Genomic DNA, 18,143 nt, shown 5'->3' with positions numbered 1-18,143 from the left:
TAGCTTTGTTTAAGAAAACCATACTTGGGATTAGAGGCAGAGAAGCAAGTTGCAATGCAACCCTTTTAAGAAATTGGATTATTACTTAATTAATAATTAAAAGATATTCCAGAAACTGTTCAAGAATGATTAAGTCCTGTGCAGGGAATCTTTCTAAGAGAAGTTATTTATTATATAATATGAAATTATTAATTGTTTGGGGTAATAATTAAGTTCTTTAAGGAAGCATAAATTCATCAATTAATTCTTAAAAATTCACTATTGTTTAGGGTTTGTTAATTATTTAGTAGTCTTGAGAAATAGAAAAGGCATCTCATCTAAAGAGGAAAACCAAAATATACTAAAAAAGAAAAAAAAGATATAATGAGAAAGCATCAACAAATATAGGATCTTCCAAGAGGAAAATAAGTAACCATTGCTTTTCCTTTTTTAGCTACATAAGTCGAAACCTTAATTGTATTCCACTTTATTTATGTCCACTATTGCATGCTTTTGAATTTTTTTTTTTTTAAAAAAATATATATCCAATCGGCCAAAATAATATTGTGAATAATAAGAGTAATTCTCCTGAAAAATATGCAGTTGAGTTCTTTTATTTCTCACATTTTTATAGAAGTTAGAAGACCAACTCAACTATAATTGATCAATTCTATAAGTAGATGAATTAAATTAAGATCATAAAATATAAATAATGTAGTCCCACTTTTAGTAATTGTCATTTCTATTTGAAAATTAAAAAAAAAAAGAATGAATAAATGAGAGAAAGAAATATCTCATTATTCAAGATAATTTGATTCAGTAATCACATCGATCGAGTCGTAGAATGAGTATCTTACAAAGGAGTTTAACATAATTGCTCCTAAACCGCGCTTCAACATAATTGCTTCTAAACCTGAATTGAATTAATCTCTTGCAATCGCTCCTAAACCAAATTTTAATATAATCGCTTCTGAACGCAAACTGAATTAATTTCTCGTTAACGGAACATAAGAATATCTTAATATATATATATATATATATATATATATATATATATATATATATATATATATATATATATATATATATATATAAAGGAGATATGATCTATAAGTACGAGAGAGAGAGAGAGAACACGCAAAGCAATAAATGAGGAGAACTGGGAAATAATGGTGCAAAGGACTAAAACCCAAAAATTGGGTGAAGGCTGACACCTGGGTTAGGGGGGTTTGCTTGTTTTTGTTGTCTTGTTGTTGGATTCGCTTCATTCATTCATATTAGTGGTCTCGTGTGCCTTTTCTTTTCTTTCTTTTCATTTCACTTAGATTGAATGGATAGATAGATTTTGACTATTTTCCATCATTTTCATAATCCCTCCTTAACTTTTCATTAATCAATCGAATTTTTCAACATCCAATCTCTTTTTCCATTTGGGTTTTATCATGTTTACTTAAAAATGATGGAATCCTATGATTGGATTCCACCGATAAACCACAACGATATTTTCTCTATTTATAAAAATTAAATCACACGATATCTTATTTAAAAAATCTGAGTTTATTCCATTCAAACCAATTCCTGAATAGTGAAATTTATTTCAAAATATTTATTTCTATAGGTGTCTAATCCAAATTATGAATATATGCTACTAATTGTTGTTTGAGTTACTTAAAACACAAATTATTTTAACATTTTCTGAACACTACATTTATCTGAGCTATTATCTCACTTTTTATTTCATATTATTTTTAAAATACATAATCATAATTTATTGATAAGTTTATTTTAATTTTACTAAATTTATAAAATGCTATTTTTCTCAAATTAAATATTCTATTCTTATTTATAAAAACATTTTTTATTTAATACGCTCATCACTCTCATAAAATTAAATATTGTAAATTTTTTTATTTGTGAGGTACATCTATCGAATATATTCATTATTATTTAAAAATTTGCTTGATTAGTTATTGCTAAAACTATTATTATAATGAAAATTATTTATCATAATATTTTCGATTTTTTTTAAAAGTTTTGCACAACTCAAGTCATGAATCATGATGATCCTCAAGTAAAGTCCTCTTTATAAACAATTAAGTTGTAACTCCAGATTTTGAACTATTGACTTTAAAGATAATTTTATCTTTGAGGTTAATAAATTTCATTAATTTTCAAATTTATTTTAATTTTTATAAAATTTAAAAAATTTATTAACTTTAAATTATTTTATATTATATATTTTAATTAAATTATAGTTGAATTTCAATTTAAACCCTATTAAATATAATTGTTCAAATAGGCACTTCGATTTCGAACCGAACCAAAATGCAAAAATCAAAAATTAAAATTAGTATTTTCACAAAATTGAATCGCACCAAAGTTAATTTAGAAATCGGACTGAATCAGTTGATTCGACTCGATTTACTAATTCGATTTTACTCAGGAATTAATTATTTTGCAATAACCGAAAACCAAAGCTGAAAATGAAAAATGAATAAGCGAACTAAAAATTAAAATTAATTTAATTTGGTTCAGTTTTTGATTTTTGGTTTTTTGCAAAGTTTTTACACACAGCCTTGCTATTAAAAATCTGATCCTTTGCTTGTATCAGTTGGACTAGAGTACAATTTTCACTACCTACGTGTGACTTTCCTTGACCAAATGCGCTAAGATACCATCGCTCCTGCGACTGCTAGTTGTGCTATAAATTACTACAACAACTGTATTAAACTATAGGGGTAAAGAATCAGGGTTGTTGAGAATTTTTATGGTACTCTTATAAGAGTTAGAATTTCATTATATTTTTTATTCTTCAATTTTTTCGAAAACAATAATTAAGGGTACTCATGTTTTATCTAAGACTGTTCGACTATCAAAACAAGAAAGGATCTTGTTTTATTATTCAAAAGAATTTAAACAATTCTTCGATTAAGTATAGTAGGACATTTTATATCTGATATACGCAAGTAATAATTTATAATACTTGGAATTTTGATACTATTAATGAATTATATATTAAAAAATAACTTAAATGACTTCTTTAGGAGCTGTTTTACAACTAGTTCTTGCTATTCAACAACTTATTAAGTAATATATATAAACATTGTGAAGTAAAGTATATTTACAGAGAAGTCAATTTTTATGGGGCTATGAAATAGGCACTAATGTTCTTTTGGATCCTCCTCAAGGTCTTTGTTCATTTCTTTTTCATGAAAACAGTGGGCAACTTATCCTAGATTGTGCATGTAATCCTATAGCTTTGCTCTCCTTTTTTACCAAAAAGAGAAAATACTTAAAAATGGATATGACTACAATTATTTGTCATACTAGGGATTACAATTAAATGATAGAGGGATTGATTTGAGTGGAAATGACTCGGTCTTTTAAGCAAGAAGTCGAGTGTTTGATCCTTATAAATGGAGAAAATCCTTCTGAGAGTGCTTCCTCTTTATGAGTATAGCGTCACATGAGTAGGATTAAACTTAGCCCGATGAACTGAGGACACTCGTGATATAAACCAAAAATAAATAAATAAATAAATGATACATATTTATGATTGCTTTTTTTTTTTTTTTAAATTCTGATAAATATAGGTAGAGATATTTAAAATTGGGGATTCTAAATTTTTAACTGGTAAGCTTACAGATAAGATAGTATGGTACTTCAATTTTTTTTGAAAGGATAATATGCTACTTCAGTTGTCTGTTGATTACGATTGAACTTATTTTAATATAGTGGATAGATAATTGCAGGTAGCCACAGTCCATAAGGTTGTAATTTGGTCAATTGGTTGGAGGCGTGAGAGAGGCCATGCAAATTGCAAACAGGGCTCGTTTGGCCTAAAGAGTGCCTCAGGAGCTGGAGTCATTTGGCGAGGCATGCGAGTCGTTCTGCGAGCGAAGTCATGTCGTTCAGCAACCGGTGCCGTTTCATGTTCATGTCGTTTAGCGGGGCCTGGCAGCAGCGACACGGTTTCAATTTCTTGGATTTTCTTCACTTTTCTTGATCCGTTTCATAGTTTACTATTCCAAATAATTAGTAGATCATCATAGAAATTTTGGTTAATTTCATTAATTAAATGATTTTATTTTAGTTAAATAAATTGAAAAAAATTGTTTAACTATATTCATATAAGCATGTTTATAGTTCCTTTATAATTTTTGTAACACCTCGATGAATGCCACATCGAATAAGTGCAAAGCAAGAGGTATGTATATAAGTATTAAGACATCTTAGACTTATAAGAGACCTTTTGAGTTCTGAGATGAGACGTGGTTTAAAAATATTAAAATCATCGAGATCATTATCCATAAGTATGAAAATGTAGATCCATTCAACTTTTATATTTTAGATTTAGATTTAGTTTATTAATCAGAATTCATTGTATGATTGTGGAGATGCCTTAATTTAATCTTCCTAGAATTTATGACAATTAATGCTTTGTTCAAATAATTCTTAAGTTTGTATTAGTCAAATTATAGATTTTAGATTAGAAATTGTATGCTTAAAATTTCTATGGATTTTGAATGATTTCATTTGGGTATTTTAGTGTGAGAAATTTATAGAAAGCTTGGAGATATCATGAATTATATTGGAGATAGAAAATTTAAGATTTATACGCTCCATTTGGTATGAATGAATTCAAAATATGAAATTTATTTGTGAATAATATTCACGTTTAGTATGATTAATTTGAAACATGTATGTCAATTAAATTGCACATAATCATGTGTGTAATAAATTCATAATTGAAAATTCATTTGGTTTCGTTTCTTAAAATATCATTGAAATAGTAATTTCATAAAAATAAATAATAAATACCAATTATATTTATGTTATGCTATATAATTTTTTATATTTATATTAAAATAAACATATAAAATAAAAATAGTATTAATAGAATTATTACATTTAATTTAGTAATAAATGTATATTTGAGTTGAATATCTCCTCAATAGTAAAAAAAATGCTAACAAATATTAAAAAAAAAAAGATGAAAATATTAAAATAAAAAACCACAATAATAAGAAAATATTTTTCTAAAAAAATAAAATTTTTAAATGGTTTTGGTCAAGTTTGATAAAATAAATAAGTTAAATAAGTAAAAAAAAATTGAAAAATTAACTTTGTAGAAGGAGAATGATAATTTTATGACAAAAAGTCGGTGTGCTTAGTTTTGTGAAATTCATTTAGAAATTCCACCTATTTTTGTGGAATTTGGTGTACTTATATTCAATTCCATAGAATTGAAATCTACATTTTTTTTTTATTCCAAACACAAAAATATGAATTTATAAATAAATTCTACGAAATTCATTTATTCCAAATAAGGGGTTAAAGTAAAATTATTGGGTGGAAATAGATATCAGGAGTAACCTAAAATTCTTTAGGTACTTCATGATTTAACTTGGATTTGTAGGTGTGATAAATTTATGAAATCCTAGAGAGATCATAATTTATTGCTAGAAAATCAGGATTATGATTAAATTAACCTAGGGTTTATAACTACATTTAATTATTAAATGAAAATTGATTAATATTAAAAAGGGTTTTAATTGCAGAAGTATAAGGTTTTATTCCATTAATATTTTTTATGGAAATAATGAAGTAGCTTTTTAAATGATAAACCTCGGGTCATTGGTTGATTTATATTTCTGCTCAAAAATTTAATTGTATGGTTTATTTATTAGATTAGCAAAATTAAAGATAATAATGATTAAGGTTGGAATGTAAAAATTATATCCGGAGTTTGAAATGGAATTTGAGGCTGAAATTTTAATATTTTGCAATATGACGCCTAAATAATGGAGAAAAAATTTTAAAAATTCCTGCTTCAGGTAGTAAGATTTGACAAGTATTAAAAGCTGTGGTTGGAGAGTGAGATTAAAGGGACATTTGGTTCAGCTGTTTCATGCGGTTAACAGTTGTTTCCACACAACAACTACATTATAGGTGTTTGGTAATTTTCTTCAATCATAACTTGTAGAAGTTTCAATCAACTGTTGTTTTCATCTGTTACGTTTTGAAACTTATTCGTATCAGCGGTTAGTTAATTCGTATTTATAATTGCTAATAATTTTTTTTTCAAATTGATATTTTTTTATGATCATTTTATTTATAGTTATTTAAAAATAATTTCTTTAAAATATTATTTTAATTATTATTTTACTAATATAATACATTAAAATAAAAAATAATATATTCACCTTAAATTAATATATATATATATATATATATATATATATAGATGGTCTTCACTTGTCGCTGGAGAGAGATTGGGAGGTGCATGACACTACTTATTACAGGAAAGGGAATATAGTGGTTGAATGGCTTTGCTATTTTTGCAATGAGACTTTAGTTAGACAATCATATCTGTCATACTTCATATCCACCCATCTTCTTATCTTCTTAAAGACATCTATAGGTTACTCTCCCCTTTCTACATTATGTATTTTCAAGAGTCTATTTTCTCATCCAATAAATTTTTTTTTTAATGCTATTATTTTCAAAACTACGAAATTGAAGAATAAACCACAATTTAAAACTTAATTAATAGACATGACACTTCAAATTTAGGGATAAACTTGTCTGGAACCAGTTTATGAGCCCATTCGTAAACCAAATCAATCATGATTTGATTTTCAATAATTATTTCCACTTTACCCTTTTTCTTTTCTGGTGAATACCTTCATTTCATATGAAAAAAATAAGTATTTTCATTAGTTTAGTCTATAGATAGACTCACATACCGAAATTTAGGTAAGTCATTCTCGAAATTTAGATAGTAAATAGATCTAACATACATGACATTAACTTTTCTAAATCAGGTTCATAGCTCACTCATGGACGTTACTAATAAAAAATAAATTTTTATTAAAATGTGGGTATTTATAATATTATAATTTAAAAAATAAAGTGAAAATAATATTTAAAAATCTTTATTTTCGTTTGTTTAGTTGATCATAAACCGGTCGTAAACAATTGTAGTTGAACGTATAAAATCAAAATAATTTCGCAAGAAAATCCTAACATTATAATTTGCTGTCAAATATATGTAATATTAGGAAAACATTATCTTCAAATGTATCAGAAAAAAAATTGAAATCATCTCCAGAACTGCAAGATCACAAGTTTAAATCACAAGCAGAATAATTTTGCAATGAATTATCAAGTGTAAATAATTTTGAAAGGAAACCCTAATTAACCTAACTGGCCCTTTATATTGTGGGTAGCTAGGGTGAGCAAAAACTTGGGATCAGAACATTTGGATTTGGGATTGGCTATGGTGAATTGGTGATGCAATCACTGATCTACTATATATATATATATATATATACACCTTACTTGCAGGAAACCACTACTCATTGCTGTAACAAAGTACTGGACCACAACAGAGTACAGTAGTGAGAGAGAGAGGATGATGATCAATACAACAAGCAACCTCCTGTTATTACCTCTCTCTCTCTCTCTCTCGCTATTGTCCCCATGCCCCCACGCACGTGCACTCCTTATGGCTGCTTTCTTTTTCTTCGCTAGGCAGACAAAAACTCAGCAACTTGTATTTTGGATATTTTTGAGCATCTGGGTAAGCAACCAGGGAACCAAATATACAAACCAACAAGCTAAGTTAATAAAAATGTCTAAAAATGGCATCTTTATATATGTATATATTGATCACATGCATTACATATGAAAAAGAAGCATCTTTCTTTCTTTGCATGCAAATCACTAAAAAACAACTAGAATGTCACACTTCTCAGAGAGAAAGAGAGGAGTGTGCATGGCTTATCTTCTCATGATAATATTCATGTATCATGGGAATATTTTCTTTTCTTTTCTTTTTCTCCCTGAAGAAATCTATGATGTATATAAGAAGATCCCTTTGTCTGCATGCACAACAAAAGGGAATTTTTTCTTTTCAATTTGGCAATTTTCCTTCTTCAACTTCCATTCCTAGATATGGAAAGCACTCCATTGCAGAAATCTTACTTTGCAGATCCTCTTCTGTCCCCACATAATATACCAAGATCCGAATCCTAGAACTTGGATTGTAAAAAGGGTGTTTGCTTCTTTTGTGAATAGTCCAATCCCGACATCAGTAGTTTGTCTCGTATCAATTATATCTATTAGATGAATGTGAATGAATTATAAATACAACTCTAAGAATTGACTCAATTTGTAAAACAATTTGCTTTTCATCTTATTTACCAAAGTTTAATAGCCATTTATAGCATTAATATTTAAGAGAAAATTTCTGAATTCATAAAATCAAGATTGTGAATAAGCTGATGACCTCAAATTTTTCAAGATTTAAGTTTTAACTCCAAATTTTTATATAATATATTTTTAAGAACATATATTTTGGTGTCAACTTTTTCAAAATTTTATTTCTTACATGCATATTATGCATTTTTTTAAGAATATATATACTTAGACATTTCATATATATTTTAAAATTGCAATTTTAACACACCAAAAGTAAAATTTGTTCATTTTATACCACTATGTTTTTCCTTTCTCATATTTATTTTTGGCATCCCAAATACTAAAATCTAGTTTGGCCAAATCACTTGGAGAGAAAATTTACTTCTAATTAAACAAAAATTAGTGAAAAGAGGTAATAAGTGATAGACATGCATGCATTTGTTGCAATTCTGTCATATGTATGTGATCATTAATGTATTATGTTTGTATAAAAACAGGCACCAAAAAAACTGCAGAGGAATCTCCTCACTTGTTCTTAACCCTTTTATTTTTATTTGTATCCTTTCTGCACAGTACCAAACAATGATAAAGAAAGGATAGAACGAAGATGGCAGCAAGAAAAAGAAAGGCACCAAGCTTCATGTGTTCAAGAAAGTCCAAGAAAGGGAAAAAGAGAAGCAATCTATAATGTATTATATCTATCCAGTACCTACTGCTACACTGTTACTCTCACTGCTACTGTTAGAAGGGAGAGTGTCGAGAGAGAGAGAGAGAGAATGGGTTGGTTGGGGATAAATTTAATTAATTAGCTACCATTATTTGGTCTCCACATCTTTTTATGCGTTTGAACTCCTATGTACGGATGACATTTCCTCTTACAGTGTGGAGTGTAAGCATTAAAAAGCTGCTGTTCTTCATTTTTTTTATTTTATATGTTTCTTGTTTTTATTTTTACCCCATTCTTATTAATTATTTTGAGATTTGACATCCCAAATTTGGCTGGTATATATAGACTTTTGATAAGTCTACTACGTACCCTCTTGTTGTTGCTATGGAGAATCTTTTGCTTTTCTTCAGACAAATCATTAATTTGCTTCTCCCCTCTTATTTCTTATTTATCCAACTCTATCCTTAAGTCCATAAAACAAAATAAAAAAAACTTTTATGATGATTAATGTGTCGTTAACATTCTATTGTAAAAAAGTATCTTTTGAAATGATAAGCGGTCTTAATCTTTACGATGAAAATATAAATTTAATTTTTAAAAGCACACTTATTGAAAGGACAAAAAACCTTTATATTTATAGCTCGAAGGGAAATATATCCTACAAAAGAAAAGAAAAAAATCTCCTTAACATATTTTCAAATTTCAATCAAGAATTGTATTTATATAATTAACAATTTGAATCCTCTTAATTGGGATAAATAATTAAAACTAACCATTTCACTATAATCTATTTAGTCAAAATCGGAGTCAATATGTATTCATCTCTATTTTTTTTTTTCTTTTTCATTTTTTTTCAGTTACATGTACATTGGATACATTCTCACTCTTAAATCTTAAGACGTTTCAATATGTAAAAACTAATTAATGCTCAAGAAATATATTATTATGGAAAAAAAAAATAAATTCGCCCCTAATTTATAGTCAAATTTACACATGAATATTTCTATTTTCAAAAACTAGTTATGAGGTCTAACATATTGGTCCTTCTGTTCAACAAAGCGTTTCTTTTTTTTTTTTTTTTAATTGTCAATTGACTAAAAAATTGGTTCCTAAATTATAATCAAACTAATTATAAGGTTGCTAACTTATGATTTCCATTTACATTTTACTTCATCTATTTTGAGCGAAACGACTAAAGTGTTAATAAGACCATAATTTGAGAACCTTATAATTAGTTTTTGAAAATAGAAATCCTCATTTGTTAATTTGATTATAACTCGTATACTTTATGGTTATTTAAAATTAACAGGAAATTGGTTACTTAAGATCAAATGGTTTACCATATATATATATATATATATATATATATATATATATATATATATATATATATATATATATATATATATACACAACAATATGTAGTATAAAGAATAGAATGCACATGGTCAACTAAGTGTAGTTCAATTGATATTCTCACCGGTGTAAAAAGTGGAAAAGCTCCCTCTGATGTGTAGCACATTATGTTATTTCTATCCATTGGACCTCCTAACAAATTAAAGAAAAAAAAACAGAGTTCACATGAATTGCAGGCTAAGTCATGAAGGAGGCTATCCTACAAACAAGTATTCTATGGCATCACAGTTCCAACAATGATGTCAGTGACGAAGTGATGGTGGCTTGGGGAAGAGACCAAAAACCTTGAGGGGGCTTCATGCAGTGCACGGCCACTTAAGCTAACCTGAACTGTAATAATAATATTCCTGATTGGATGATCTTTACTATTCATCACATTGCCTTAACCAATGGCTTTCTCTAGTGCCTCTCACGTTACATTCAGTTGCACAAAAGAATAGTTTTTAGTACCTACACCAGCAGCCAGGACAGGCAGTGTGAACCTGAACATGGCAGCCGATGATGATGGTGGGGTTCATGGCCTGAAATAACTTAGAAATAGTTACGTTGTGCCAATTTAAAAAGCATCTCATCAGGCCGGAACCGACCAACACTCTGCCGGACAATTAATGTCTTATTTGACAATCAAAAAACACAAATATACATGTAAAATGTTTAGTCCAATACTCCCTAAGGCTATTTGAGGCAAAAAAAAATTATTCAAAGAAAATCTTGAAGGAGGAAAATTGGACTTAGAATGCGAAATTGACAGGAAACAAACAATATTATTTTATAATCCATTCTCCAACAGATAATATCACCAAAAATTGTGATGCCTACTTTTTGTGAAGGAAATACGCCTAGGCTAATCAAAACTAAGCTGGCATACTGATATATATACCTTTATGTCCCAATTTGCAGCCAGACAGCATCTTCATATATTCTCAAGGTCAATGAATTTCATCAGTTTAATTCCTTGAGATAGCTTGATTTGATTGTAAAACATTTTCATTTGAGTCATGTTTCATTTCGAGTAAAAGGGACCATAGAAGCTTAGACATTTCACAACCACTTCCTCCAACTGGTTGTTCTTCTGTCACCTGATAATAATCTAGGAATGCTTAGTAAGCTATTAACCCTTGTAATACCTTCTAAGGCTGTCCACTCCTCGTCCTCTGCGGTTGAAATGCACTCGGCTAGACTCCTCTTTGACTGGCTCTGACTCTTCAAAGAAAGCTTTTCCTCTGTCAACTCAGAGACAGGAACTATCTCATCAGAGCCTCGTATTGTGTCTGAATGACTAAGAACATAAGCATGAGAATCATCATGTGTTTCCAATTCCCCAACAGTTTCATTGGATTTCATCACACTCTCCACTGGCTCATTTGGAATCTTTTTCAAATCCGACTCCACCTCTCCATTAGCTTCAGATAAATGTTCGAGAAAGAGGCAAACAACAGCACAATCATCATTCTTGGAAGTAGGATATTTAAGCCTCCATGCTCGAACTGCACAGTCTACAAGAGCTCTGGCTGCTGTTGCACGACTAGGGGCTGAGGCCACAATATCGACAGCTTCCTTATTTGAGAGGACATCCCAAACCTGTGTCATTAAAAATTCAACATTAAAAAATTTTAACAGTATAAATGCAATTTATGCATCAAGAACAAAACAGTCTTCCCCTTATGATAGACTTAAACAAGCATGCAGATCTATCATTGTATTCTAAACATTAAACATGGCCTAGTATAACGAGAAGTAGCAGAAGTATGGATAACATTAATATGTCAACAAAACAGACTGACACAAAAAATAATCTTGAAAGAAGCTGCTAGCATTACAAATTGAATTCTTTCAGGTTCTTTTTTTTATATATTTTTTTATTTTATCTATCTTACCGAAAAATTCCAGTTCAGTTTAAAATGAAATAAATAAAATAATACCCCATCAGTAGCAAGAATTATGAATTCATCCTGCTTGGTAAGATGGCGATAATAAATGTCTGGGATTGAAATTAAACCAAAATCCTTCAGACAGAAGTCCCCAAAAGCTCTAGCCATTGCAAGACCAGGAGAGTCATTGTTAGGCAACCATACACGTGCAACCTCTGGCTCATCCTTCAATGCAAAGACCCTTCCTTTACATTGCTGGATCCTTGCAGCTTCCCCTAAATATTAAAAGGAAACAAATTTCAAGTTCTACCAATATATGTCTGAAGTAGTTTTCCAATATATTAGATTACAAAAATACTGTATTTACAATTTTCCAGATGCAACATATGAACTTATGTGTACTTGCATCTTTTTTGGTATGAAATTGTGTGCTCATATGTATTATTTGTGTGTGCATGTGAGAGGGGAAAAGAGCGGAGAGAAACTTGGCAGATCAGGCTTCAAGTCAACAGTCAGTTGTACGGCAAGCAAAGAGTTGTCTTCATCTCTGGTTGCCAGAACCGCTCTGGAGTCGCCAAGATTTCCAATTACAAGATCCTGGCCCTGAATGGACACATTTTCACAATATGAAAAGGGTTTGAGTATCATTACATAAAAAATCAAAATCATTTCAGTAAATCAAGACAAAAAATAATAAGTAGTCATCTCCGTTAAAAAAAATGTTTATCAATTAACATTCTGGAAAGGATAATAATATATTGGATCAAGCTTAATAGTCAATGACACGAGTTCAATGGAGAAAACTTGCAGAAAATGACTGGCCTGGCAGCAATCACGTGGTTTTAGGCAAGAACTGAACATACACAAGCTTTTATTCAGGGGTACAAGAAGGCAGTTATTGTCAGATATGCGCTATTAAGAGCTAAGGTATCTTGTGTGAGGCATTGTATTTTTGAAAGTGCTAGAAACACTTGAGTGTAGATCCTCATAGGCTAGAGGCGGGCCTGTGGCACAAAGCACAAGCATTCACCTAACAACAGTCAGGCACATGTCTTTGAACTTAATATATAATAATTTATAAGAAATATTTATAAATGCATGATAAGAAAAATGCTTTCTAATATTTATTAATTTAAGCCCACATATTGATGCACAAACGTCAATTGTTTAAAACTTCTTCCAAAAGTATGCAAAGCAATTAAGTATGAGATAAACTAAAAACATTGCTGTTATTCTTATACTTACAAAATATGCCCAATCATTTAGAAATAACAGGAATGAGGTTTTATCATACCCCAATAACCTTTATTCTATTAATTCCTTTTCCTTGATGGTTGCCCTTACTCGCTCTTTGATCTTCTAGACTTTTCACGTTTTATAATAAAAAACCATCAGGCAAAGTGCACCTTGGTTTAAAACTATAAAACATATAAATATCACGTTTTATATCTTCTAGACTGTTCTACACAAGAGAAGTGCTTTTTGGTGCCTTAACTTCCAATGTGTCTTGGACACCAAAGTAAATGTGCCGTCTTGGGACAAAACATCACTTCAGTCTCATTGCGCACATTTCAGCTATATAACATCATTGAGAAGGCACCAATGTCATAAAGAAACTGAACACCATTGAAATGATGGTAGCATGCTTTTTAACAGGTTTGCTGCTGGAAAAGACTCTAAAGTTGGTTGAATAGTGCTGAAATGTTTTGGAGCAATTAAATAAGGCAAACTAGATCACTATCAAAACTGTCATTCACATATGAAACTAAGCACTTGCATGCCACTTTTCCATATTACATGGGAAAATGAACGTGGCTGCACCTTATCCAGTGCCATAATGATGTGGAAAGCTAACCCTACTCTTTATTTGGCAAATTGGATCATCCCTTTCTCTCTCTCTCTCTCTCTCTCGTCTTATTTTTTCAGGTTTATAAGCTGGTACTTTCTGTTCAAGAAAAAAAAGAGCCCCCAAGTTTGCTTTTGACTATTTTCTTACAGTTTGTTTGGGAGTTTAGAAAGGAGACAAAATAAGAGAAGAGGAGGAGAAGCAAGAGTAATTATCCTTTCTTTTTTTTTATTTTTTTGGTTAGAACATGAAGGAGAAAATGTGGGGAAATCCCTTAGAAAGGAAGGGAAGGAAGGGATGATGATATGGGAAGTTGTTGCTATGATAAAACATTTGAAACTTCAATAAAGAAAGTGAAAAATGGGAAGAATCTTATGAGCTAATAGCATATGCATGCATGCATATGGTACGATGACTCAAACATGCATATGTATATGCTACTTTCTGATAGATAATATCATATATATCATTTGCATCAATACCAGAAAAGAATCTTTGAATTGATACAGAAAGTTTGACCTGAATCCACCAGATACAACAACCTAAACATTTAAGTAAGGCATTTTATCCTGAAGCTTGGACTTCACCAAAATCCAACATTCAAAAATACTTGAGTTTAAATCGAATATAGCCAAACCAACCACAAAAAGGTCTTTTGAACTTATATACACATTTTATAGTTTTTTATGTTTTCTAATCACTTCCCGATGTAAGCAATCAGCATCCCTAGTTAACTGTACCATATACGGTTGAGACCTCGGTTTAGACCTAGTAATCAACTTCTAAGTCAATAACAGATGTAAAGCTTATATTGAAAAGCTCAGGGCCCAACCTGACTTAATTTATTGCCATCTCTACTCAAGGCTATAAAAGGTAAAACTAAAGATTAAGCACCTGAATATGTACATTAGACAGACAACATCAAGCTTTCGCTTCATAATGGCTAGAATATGCTAGTTAAAATCATCCTTCACAATGGTATTCCTCAGGCATTCTTAACTTCAGAACAGAGTGGACTACGCTAAGATGACAACATTTAACCGGAATCCATCTATAAACCAAAATAAAAAGGCGGATGAGAGGACACATATTGTTTCAAGGGGAAGTGGATCATTTTGCATTGCAAGTTCGGTCAACCAGAAAAGGAAATTGGGGGATCATTTCCCGTACTTAATAGGCAAATGAATCTTTGTCTGAAAGGGGTGAAGATATTCTTCCCCTTTTCATAAAGTTTGTCCTTTTAATAGTTGGCAAAGATATCTTTGCAGATTAGTAAACATCACCACAATGCATAGCTCCTCCATAGACCAAACAAAGCCTTTAAATTTTACCTCAATCTTTTTCTGGATAAAATACAAGCTATGACAAGAGAACTAAATCAGACAATAAGGTAATTCCAAATTGTTAGGACAAGTATTTCACTCTCAATATTGCAAATGAATATTGAATGATATGAGCAAAATCAATTCAACTTAAATGAAATCTCAAAAACGTCTGACAATCTGATTTTGGTCACCACATTAGAATATCATAAAGAAAAGTGCAAACAGTTTATATTGATGCAGCAAGTCTGACAAGAAATCAGTTGAAGGATGACAGAAGAACAAGTTACCTGCTTTATCAAAGTAACAGAAGTCGATCCACTGCAGAAGCAATCAATTGTTGGATGCATTTTTAGTTCTTTGTCCATTAACTTGAAAGCCTTCAGCAAAGACTTTTTAAGTGGCAAACAATTCTCTGGGAGTTTTTCATTTTGCTCAACCTCCAAAGAATCATGTGACTCATCATCCATGCTTGCAGATGCAGCTTCCTCAGAATTTGTTCTTCCAAGAGTGTTTCCAGATTTGTGTAGGCTGGTCTGGTTTTCATTGGAACCATCTTCCCACTGAGTACACAAAATAAGTGGAAGGGAATCTCGTACTTTCTTGGCAACCATATGACCAAAAGGACCATGACCATCAAATACCCCGCAAAAAACTGTATCACTTCTCGCAAGGAAATTCTATTACAGAAACAGTCAAACCCAGTGATTAGATATCAATACCACAAAAAGGGGATACGAAGATAACTCATGATGGTTATAAATTTTTTTCAAGCTGAGAAATATGTCTGTGTGATTTAGAAGGTGCAGCATAAATGCCACCTTTTCTGAAAACGTTGGGGAACACAAAATTTAGATGAATAGGAGTTGTCAAAAAATATATAATAAAATAATTACAGGACCACTGAGAATAGAAAAGTGAAACTTTCTACATTGCAGGGATATCTATGCTTAATTATCTTCGATTCTAACATGTCTATCAGATTAAAAATCACCCAATCTAGTTTCTAAATTTGCAGAATGTGTGATCCAGTGCATTGCTCATGCATGTGTCAGTTACATGCGAACTACACCCCATTGCTAACATTAATGACAAAGGCAATGTGATAAATTTTCTAAGAGCAGGTATAGCTAAAGCACCTCTTATTACTTCAGCAGAAAGAACTGCTATCCTCAACCTTCAGTTATTTCTATTTTGGCTTTTCCCTTTAATTTGTTGTCTTGTCTTTTCTCCTTTTTTTTTTTCACACCTTCTTTTTTATTTTTTATCTGTTGTATAATCATAATCTTGAATCGTGAATTATGCAGTTTTACAACTTGAATTTATAAGCACTGGTTTCATAAGCCACTAGTACCACTGTAGAAATCGGGCATATGTTGATCTAAAATAAGTCTTTAAATATATGCTACTTGCAAAAAAAAAAAAAGGAAGATGAGTAGTAAAGGCTCTTATACTGTGGGAAGCACAGTTTATTTTCTCTCAAAATTAGTCAGGAATTCACTTCTATACTTGCCAAGCCAGAATAAAATATCATGAGATGAACCCCAACACCATTTTTCCAATTAGAACACACATAGCTAACCTTAGATCACGTTTCACCAGAACCTAATGCTAAATGCTTGAAAATGACAAATGACTATTTGGAAACTCCAGCTTGGCAACTCAAGCTTGAAAAAATATCTAAAAGAAGCTAGACAGTTGGAAAGTCAACTGTGAAAAACAGTAGCATATTTTAATAAACAACCCATACAGAAACAATATACAGGCTTTTATACCAATGGAAGGTACTAAACTAGATACAAACCTTTGTCATGAAAAGCTCATATATCCAAATTAAACAAAACGTCGACCTAATTGGTTTGGATTGGCTAAACTACTGTCTATTCTGAATTTTACTTGGTTTAAAAGTACAAAACAAATTCTTAGGCGGTAATGAAAATTCAAAACAGGTAATGTATGATCTAAAAAGAAGTCAATCCAGATGGTAAAAAAATAAAAGAACTGTAAAATGAAGTAATAAAAATGGAGGATAAAGATTAAAGAAAAAAAAGGCATTTACTTTTAACTAACCTCCCAAACAAGCATGGCATCTTGATTGGTGCCTTTCTTGCCCTGTTGGGTGTACAAGCAAGCAATATTAGAAGCACCATTTCTGGCCATCCTACCAGGAATGTGATTTAGCAAACTTTCATCTCCGCCGCTGCCACCACCTGTTGATTTCTTTTTCCACCTGTGCCTCTTAGGAGAAGCTGCTGATGCAGCATTAGTTTCCTCCACTTCACCACTATCATCCCTTCCCCTCTTCCCTATAACAGAATAGCAAGATCCCATTTAACAATCACCAACTTCCCTTCCTTCCCAATTCTTCTTTCCAGTGCCAAAAATGCCAAATCAAAAGGAATTAAATTAGAACCCTAAACAAGTACAAGACACTACCTCCTCCACCTCCACTGTGTGGATTTAGGCTCTTTTGGGTCAAAAGATGATAACTTTACAAGCAAATAAAAAGAGCAGAAGCTGATAAAGCCTAAAAATCCATCTGGGTCCATTCAAAACACAGAGATCAAAGCTATTTTTAGCAGATACATCACTATTGATTCATCATTCCATAGATAAAGATAAGTAAACATAAAACAACAGTACCCTTTTACCTTTTACCATGTCATAAACCTTAGTAAAAAGACCCAGAAAGATAGATACAGAGAAAGAGAAAGAGAAAGAGGAGAGAGAAAGGAAGGAGACGACAAAGAAACAAATGGGTATACAGATATTAGGTAAGCGACTACAATGTATAATAGTACAATCAATATGTATATAATGCTTCTCTCTTTTTCTTT

General features: G+C 30.8%; 1 protein-coding gene across 3 annotated transcripts; it reads right to left on the bottom strand.

Moving 5' to 3' along the window:
* Positions 1-11,011: 11,011 nt before the first annotated feature.
* Positions 11,012-18,143, bottom strand: LOC105641855 (putative protein phosphatase 2C 66). Of its 3 annotated transcripts, none has more exons than XM_012226481.4 (6): positions 17,958-18,143; positions 17,377-17,670; positions 15,597-15,986; positions 12,624-12,741; positions 12,190-12,413; positions 11,012-11,848 (listed from the first exon to the last, which is right to left on the bottom strand). In XM_012226481.4, exons 2-6 carry the CDS (start codon positions 17,635-17,637, stop codon positions 11,309-11,311), a joined length of 1,533 nt encoding a protein of 510 aa, XP_012081871.1. In that variant the 5' UTR covers positions 17,638-17,670; positions 17,958-18,143; the 3' UTR covers positions 11,012-11,308. The 3 variants fall into 3 exon arrangements, with proteins under 3 accessions (XP_012081871.1, XP_020538045.1, XP_020538046.1); XM_020682386.3 differs by having other exon boundaries at positions 17,377-17,612; positions 17,958-18,116; XM_020682387.3 differs by lacking the exon at positions 17,958-18,143 and having other exon boundaries at positions 17,366-17,505.

Source organism: Jatropha curcas, chromosome 5, assembly GCF_041381405.1.
Source record: "Jatropha curcas cultivar XTBG-Jc1 chromosome 5, XTBG_Jcur_1.0, whole genome shotgun sequence".
Classification (NCBI taxonomy): Eukaryota; Viridiplantae; Streptophyta; class Magnoliopsida; order Malpighiales; family Euphorbiaceae; genus Jatropha; species Jatropha curcas.
Note: the sequence above shows the minus strand (reverse complement) of the source record. Positions and strands in the feature narration are given on the sequence as shown.